General features: G+C 38.4%; 1 protein-coding gene across 2 annotated transcripts in view; it reads right to left on the bottom strand.

The window, feature by feature from the left end:
* Positions 1–1,185: 1,185 nt before the first annotated feature.
* Positions 1,186–8,338, bottom strand: part of PTN (pleiotrophin) — a 78,817-nt gene continuing 71,664 nt past the window's right edge. For both annotated transcript variants that reach the window (XM_026119737.2, XM_026119734.2), the window contains exon 5: positions 1,186–8,133. In XM_026119737.2, the coding sequence (XP_025975522.2) occupies positions 8,081–8,133 (53 nt within the window). In that variant the 3' untranslated portion in view covers positions 1,186–8,080. The remainder of the gene's footprint in view (positions 8,134–8,338) is intronic.

The following is an 8,338-nucleotide window of genomic DNA, read 5'->3' as shown; positions in this document are numbered from 1 at the left end:
CACCCAGTCCTCTCCAATCCATACCCACCATGTATAACAAAAAGAGGCTACACAAAGGACAGATAGCCTCCTAAGACCCTGCTCAATGAAGGCAACTCACCAGAGGAGAGCTGATCTAGTTCTTTGCCAGGCCTACTTACGACTTAGCGTTTGGGGACAGAGGTTGGAAGGCCAGGCGAAATCAGTGAGCTGTGTGAAGGAGCTCTGGGAAGCTGAGCATGATGCAAACAATTGCCAAGTAGCTTACAAAAAGAGATTTCTTTTTTTCTTTCATAATTAAACAACTGTAATTAATTGGTCTCCTTTCCAATGATAGGATTTAGGTTGCCAAGTCTATTAGTGGTTTGAAGAATGCATTCTCAGTTTTCATAACTCATAATACTTAACATTCTTCCAAACAATTCCAGCAGCCTGCATAATTTTCCGAGTCTTATAACCAGTACAGAGAATCTCCTCTCTAGGCAGTGAGGGAGGGAATGGCTTGTAGGGAGTAATTAATTAATCTAAAAATTTAGCTAGACATTGGACACAGAAACAAAACCAGGAAGAGATTTGGAAAAGAAAACAGATATCGGAAAAAAGCATAACTAAAGGACAAGAAGAAAGCAAAAGAAATGAACAGGTAATTGAGGATTACCTGAATTTCCTCATTATTCTATTCATTCCATTAATGTAATTTAACATCTCTGCTCTACTTTCGGGACTTAATCATCTCTCACTGAACACTCATTAAAAGCACTATTAAAGTATATAAGCTGAGCATGACAAGGCTGGGATTATGGTTTTCCCACTCCTTAGCTGATAGACTAATTTAAGAAAAACAAAAAAGTGATCCTAAATCCTTCATCTATTACCCATTATTGTGTCAATATTGCAGAGGCTCAAATAACTATGTACTGAAACAAGCTCCTTTAGAGAACTGAAAAGTGTGGGGAATTTGGGGAAGACAGACTTCAGTACGCATGAACCAAAGAACCATCTTCTGCCAGAACCATTCTGGCAGATCTTTTCCTACAGATTACAACTCTGCCTCAGCTTATAGAGATAAGGGTTTCTTTGGCAGGCAACACCTCTGGCTGATAGAAAATTAACACCATAAAGAAAGACCACTATGAATATTTGGAATTAACTTAAAAAACCTCCAAAGTTCCCTACAGTTTCAACAACAAAATGAGGACACCACACTTCTGTGTATTAGTTTATTTAATTCTTTATCGCCACTAAGAGCAAGTAAATTATGTTGATACAATTGGTAAACATATACATTCGCTAGAGCCTCCCACAATCCCACAGAGCTAAAGGAAACATTAAGGTATGTTACAGGATTAATGCTTTCATTCTACAATATGGATATATGGCTTTCATACAAGTTTTAAAAAATACTGAAAAGGTAACACACTGCTAGCTTACAAAATCAATATACAAACCAGAAAAAAAAAGGAAAAGGAACAGGAAAAGAGAGTAACCCATGAGAAGATATCATATAGCACTGGCTTAATAGATATACACATAATTAGCAATTCATTGAACATGATATTTAATTTGTTATTTTAATTTTCATTCCTTTTTATGTTTAACACCCAAACTATAAGTATCAAGAGAGGTTTTGTTGCTTTTCTTTCTTTTTTTTTTTCATTTTCTTTGCTTGTTCTTTGCAGGGAAAAAGCTTTCTTCTCCCTGGGCTTCTATATTCACACTTAACTGAATCACTTCTTTCCCTCCGAAGTGTTAAACCAGGCCCTTCCATGTACTCGGTGTGACACAAGAGAGCATCACTCTGATGCTATCCTTAAACTGCTATGCTGGGGAGTGGGGAGAAACTTAGTTCTTCATCCTATATCCTGCCCTTGTGTAACATAACACAGGACAAAAAAAGCTCTTTCCCTTCTGCTTTAGCTTTAAAACATGGCAGTATAGTTCTGAGTTATGGATACACTTTTTGAGTTATGGATACACTTTATATTATAGTGTTTTGCCTCTCCATATATGGATATAAGCATATATAGATATGTGTATATAGATATAGATAGATATGTAGTACACATGTACGCATATTTTTAGAGAGAGATATTGTTTCTGATACTGAAATCCTCATTAGGAGGTTTTGAGGTCCAACAGCAGCAGTACTAGTCTGCATTCTGCTTCAAGTCCCCTCAGTGACCACAACAGCCTCTGGAGCAGCTGTAAAAAATCTAGATGAACCATATAATTATAACATGGGCAGTCTAACGAATGATCCATTGAAAAAAGTTAGATAGTGCCTTGTTGCCAGGCAGTTAGGATGAGGGAACTCAAATGGTGTAATTAATTAAAAGAAGCTGGCTATGGGTAAGAGCCTGCAGGAGCTAGACATTTTCCTAGCTTTACAGCATAGAATTAAATGCTAAAGTTTTTGTACAACCTTTAACGTTGAATGACCTTCCAAAATTGGAACACCTGGGGAGCCTCTGTCTTAGCTCACTAGTAAAATCAATACATTGGACACAGGCTTTCAGTTTTTGGGTTTTATAAAGAAAGGCATAAGAAGACTGTATGTACAGCTTTGCTATAGGCAGCTCATTCAAAGCTGAAAGAATTAAAGGCTAGAAGATTTGAGTTTTGAGCTGAGTTTTAAGCCATCTGGGACTTTAAGACACTCCACATTTAAATGGCAAACTGCAGGAAGGGTAAAGGGATTGCACAGCTCTCACGAAAGAGATAATAACAGCATATATAATTAAGTTTTCATGTTTTCCGTCAAGTATCTCTTGCTTGTGCTAGGGTCAGAGAGAAGAGACCACAAGGCAGATTTCAATCAAGTATCTTGCTTGTGCTAGGGTCAGAGAGAAGAGGCCACAAGGCAGACTGCCATTTTTGAAGAGTGGCAGAAGGGGAGCGTTATGGGAATGATTAGACGTGGTATCATTTAATTTCAGTATGTAAGCACATGAAGCTTTGTGCTGCTAAAACAAAATTTTCTAGACCTTCTTCAAATGAAAACACCACTGGGGTGGAAGAGGCTCTCTCCATGCCCTTCTTCTCTCACTATCCCTGAAGCTCTGTGTGCCATTTCTCTTCCCTTTAATCTGATGGTACAAGAAGATGTAGTAGGAAAGGATGCAGTTTCTTGCCACTGTTTACCTAGCTAAGGGGCTTTTCTGTTTGAGGGCAGCCCCTCTTTCATCACTGTCTCTTATCTTCCACCAAATGTGATGTATTTCCATCCCCTAGGAAGCCCAGATTGATCTATACAAGAAAGGTTTTACCAGCAAGCCCACCCTCCCAAAGAATTCAGAGAGTCTCTTTGCTCATTCTCCTGTTACCTTGTTCATTCTCACCTTTTGATTTGCAAGTTGTCACTAAGTCTTTTATTTTTAATCCTAAAAGGACACAATGAGAGGTGACTGGTAGCAAGGGCTTGTTGGGGCTGTTTTGCAACCAGCCAGCCAGGAATGGAAAATACACCCTCTAACATGAGGAGGAGTTCAACAACATCTCCATAAATTTGGGTGGGAAGTGGAGTTCCTTAGCAGGATTGACAGGAAATTTATGAACGCTATCAAAATTAGGGGTAAAGCAAGGGTGAAGGCAGTCAGCATATATAGTATGTCCCCTCAGAAGAGAGAACACAGTCAGAAGTTCAGAGAAAATGCTGTCCTTGAGGGTTTAAAAAGATTGAATATGAGATACCTACCATCATTCACATATTCTTTCCCCTTTCGGTAAGTATTTGGGAGATGTGGAACACTGTTACAACATGTTAACACGATACATCTCACCAATATTTCACTTCAGAAAAGTGGCAGATTTACATCACTAATATTATTGCAGAGCAATTGCAGCTGCAACTCAGAACAGAAAATGTATTTCTACCTAGAAAAAAATCCTTGGAAAACCAAGCTGGATTGCTACCCACTCTCACCCCTGATGTTAGACTACACAAACTCAGAGAAAGCTGGTAATTTGTTAAGGAATTTCATTAAACGAATGGGAAAGCTATACAATTTTTATCTTTCGATGCTCCCTGCTAACAGTATGGTTAGTACCAGTTTTTCTACAGGCCTATTCTCATAAGGTAAGTACTCACTTCCCCTTAGTTCACCATAACTAATGCTCTGCTGCATTACTTGAATTGTCCAAGACCACATGCCAAGCGATGAAGGACAAGATATACTCCAAGATGAAACAAATAATTTGTCCTATCAACATCATCATAACTTGCACTCCTAAAACAGAAAAGATGGTCATATTACTTTTGCCACTGCCTCCTGGTGGACACGTTCTTTTGAGGCTGGAATGAGACTCTTCACTTCTCTGTATTTTAGTGACATTCTACATTTGCTTAGTTCTCATTAAGGCACAAATGAAGCAAAGCATAAAAAGCGAACATCCTACCAAGTGATCCTGCCTTCTCTGCTCAGAGGAGCAAGCAAAAGAAGTTTGTATAAAATGATCCCAGTATATATCCCAGTATATATCCCTTGAAAAGTAACACAGTCCAGAAAGTCACTATGGAGTTAGAAGATCAGAATTGGTGGGTTACAACTTATTATTCACCTGAATGTACAGCATGCTTCTTCCCTTCCAGGAACCTTGTCCTAAAACATACTTTATGCTATAGTTTTGCTGCACTTAAAAGTCTATTAAATATGCTAAGCTGACAAGCAAAGATTCTCTTTCAATCTGGACATCTTTGTCAGGAGACATGTCAAAATGAGAAAATGCCCCAATTCCCAAATACAGATTTGAATCAAGATATAGATAGGCTTAATTGCTTAGGAGCACGGTTCAGCCTACTTAGAGGCTCCAAACTTCCCTAAGCTTAAAGTTGCTGAAATCCAGGGTCTGGATGCAGATTCATGCTTAGGTGATGAATCTCTCTCACCCTAACCCTAAACCTCAATCCAAAGAAACTTTGTATTGTTTGGTGTAACATTCTTTTACCCTACGCCAGTCTCTATTATAACTGAGAATCACCTTATGGACAAGAAGGGCAAAACACATAATTCATTTGAAGCAGCGAGCCCCACTGCACTGTCAGGCTGACCTCCCAAAGGAGAGTGGAAGATTAGGAAACAAATAAGGAGGAATTTCTGAATAACTCTGGTGGAAATTTTGAGCAAGATGGAGCTGGAAGAGGATTTGTTCAGACACTTGCCTCTTACTTTCTCAGATAATCTCACTAGTGAAGCAATTACCCCTGTTCTTCTAGGAAATGAATGGGGTACCTCCTTTCAGAGCTGACCTGACTGACTTATTCCATTCCACCTTCCTCTGTGTTTTGCCATGAAATTACTAATTATCTCCTCCATCATAGCCAGAGCTCCCACAGAATGCTTTCCACTGTTTTCTTGGATATTTTCTTCATTCTTTGCAAAGTAGGACATATACGACCCAACTATTGTTAACAAGAAGATACCATTGTAGATCCAAACAACTGTGGCTGGGTAGTACAGAGGAAGTGTTCTCTTATTTCACACCTTTGCTCCTGGCACCGCTGTGCTTTCTTCTGGTCCTAACATGGACTTTTTTTCTTTGCTTGTTTGTTTTCTGTAAACTCTCTCCATGGAGGCCCTACACTACTGCCTTAACTATGGGGACTTGACTGGCCTCCTTCAAAAATTATTAGGAATGTTCTTTTAACAAGCCAGATGGGCAGTTAATTATGAGGGCCACAAGTCACGGAGCACAAACACAGGGAAATATATTTTCTTCTTACTCACAGAGGTGGAAATCAGAAGTCACATCTGAAGATTTGCTAAAGGAGAGTCAGACTGTTGGTTTCAGCAGCATTCCCAACTTCTGCCAGCTCCCTGTGAAACAGGGACTAGATTAACCAATGTAATACAATGGTGCAACAGTGTTTGCGCTCAAAGCTGAACCACTTTAAGTGAACTGATGCAGCATTTAGACAGACAAACCTTTGGTGAGTGAAAAAGCTTCTTCCTCCCTTTACTTTCAGACTTACCAATCCATTAGCTTAAGTCTGAGGCATGAGCACTAGTAGACCTGATTAGACCATGAACAAACCAAATAGCACCCAGAACCATCCAGATCTAAGCCTTTGCAAGTGGCAACTTGAAAAGTTAGTGGGATTTGGTCATTGCACGTCCACCACATGTTGGGGACATTTTTAACTATACCATTGGCTCAGATATGTTTAACAGTATAGTCACAACATGAAGGGTATCAACACAGACTGCAAAAACCACCCAAGGAGACTGGGAAATACTTGTGTGGCTAGCTATCTTGAGCTATGTGTAGCCTTGGCTAACTGACTTCAGAAGGACTTGGGAATGTCTACAGGAGGAGTTGAGAGTTCTGATCAGTGATTCCTCTCATGTGAGCAAAAACAAGGCAAGTCTTAGAGTATTTTTTGCATAGAAAAGGGGAATGAAAAGTTAGTCTGGGAAAAGACTCTCTGCTGTGTCTACAAGCTATCTCCCAAAAGGGCAAAATGCTTTACTCATACGAATGTACCTTGCTGCAGCTTCACTGAAGTCAATAGATTTCTGCAGGAATACAAGGGAGCCTATCAGCAAGCAGGCCTGGGGCCTATACAAATGGCACAGCTTAGTTCTTGCCATTCAAATTTAAGGTTTAGATTTTAAAAGTAATGATTTTGAAATGAATTTGTGCACTGAAATCCCTTAAGTTTCCTCTAAGAAGGCTGGACTGAGGGTTGCTTAGTTTGTAAAACAATCCTTTCTGCACACCAGCCTTTTGTCAGATCTTTTTCTACTTTGTGACTTTTCTCAGCACTCACAATTATTTGAAATACTCAGGTAAAATGTGGCAGAATGAAAACCAGCTGGTTATAATTTTTCTTTTTTTTTCTTTTCTACAGGCTGTTTTTAAAACAAAAACTTTCACAGAATTATTTTTAATTTGGATGAAATTTTCCAAGGTTGTTCAGTTTATGTAAAAATGGAAGAAAACAAAAGATACTGTTCTGTCATTTCCCCTCTGCTTTACTAACAGAGAAATAAGAATTAATTTGGTTCTATTGGTTTCAAGCTCCCACAAATTGTCTCTTTCTTGGTCAAAAACGTGAACTATCCCAGGCAGTTTCCAAACTGATTTCTTCTATTACTTTCCACAAGACATACTTTCTATTTTTCAACCAGCTATAATTGAAATCAACAGGAAGATTCCTGCTGATACAAAAGGGAGTTGGGTCAGGCAGAATCACAACCCTTTCAACTAGATTTATGTGAAAAAGGTAGTCTCCCTGCTGGCAAAATAAACAAACAAAAGAAAGCATTTTTCTGCTTTTGCAGATAAAAAGGAAGACTCCATCATCCACCAGTGTTGATACGGTAAAAAACAGAGAGTATTGCTATCATTCCACTTTGAAAAAACAATCTTTTTAGCCTGCTTCAAAATCATGAAAATTTAGGACTCCGCTGTATCCGGCCATTGAAAAAAAGTATTTAAGAATTTTTACTGCACACAAGAAAAATATGGCCAAGAATAGAAGCAGTGCTACTGATCTTTTGCCCAGAAATGGTGGCATTTTGGAATGAACATTCACAACACATACAAAAAAAATTCTTTGCCTGCAAATACTCAACGAAATGCCCTCATCCTTTCCTTAAACAAATGATTTCATACAGTCATCCAGATGTACTAAGAACTTAAGAAACAAAGTCTGGGGTTTTTTTCAGACAAAAGGTTCCAATCTTAAATATGACTGCATCCACATAGACCCCTATGTCCACACAGGACACCACTGGCTTCAGCTGGGCTCTGCACATGTTCAGGTTCTGCTTCCATGGAGTAATTACAAGATTGAGACTTACAGCAATATTTGAGAAAAAATATTTTTAAAACTTCTACATTGTTCAATATACAATAGACATAAATTTCTAAATGAGTTTGGAGTCCTTTATTGCAGGCCTCTAAAAATTGCTGTTAGGGTTATACATTAAAAATACTAAAGTAATAAAAAAAAGATTTTTTTTCTGTGTGTTTGCTTGTTTCCTTCTATTGTACCATTAAGCTATAAATAATTTTAGGATAAAATGCCTAGGTATAAATGAAACTGTTAACTGATCGTGTTTGCTGATGTCCCTTTCTCACACTGCCCAAGTTGGCTCTATTAATCCAGCATCTTCTCTTGTTTCTTGCCTTCCTTTTTCTTCTTCTTGGATTCTGTCGAGATAACAATAATAATGACCATAAAAAATTAGTATCTAGCAGTCACTGAAATACATTTAAGCCAATACCCATGAAAGTAAAGCTCTTTCCCACCTCTCCCCTGTTTTCTCTATGCATGTAACTAATTCTGTTTCTTCATTCTCAATAGGGAAAGGCGAAATAGAAGGAAAAAAAAAGGGAATGATTAAGGAGCTGGAAA

This window comes from Dromaius novaehollandiae, chromosome 1, assembly GCF_036370855.1.
Source record: "Dromaius novaehollandiae isolate bDroNov1 chromosome 1, bDroNov1.hap1, whole genome shotgun sequence".
Taxonomy (NCBI): Eukaryota; Metazoa; Chordata; class Aves; order Casuariiformes; family Dromaiidae; genus Dromaius; species Dromaius novaehollandiae.
Note: the sequence above shows the minus strand (reverse complement) of the source record. Positions and strands in the feature narration are given on the sequence as shown.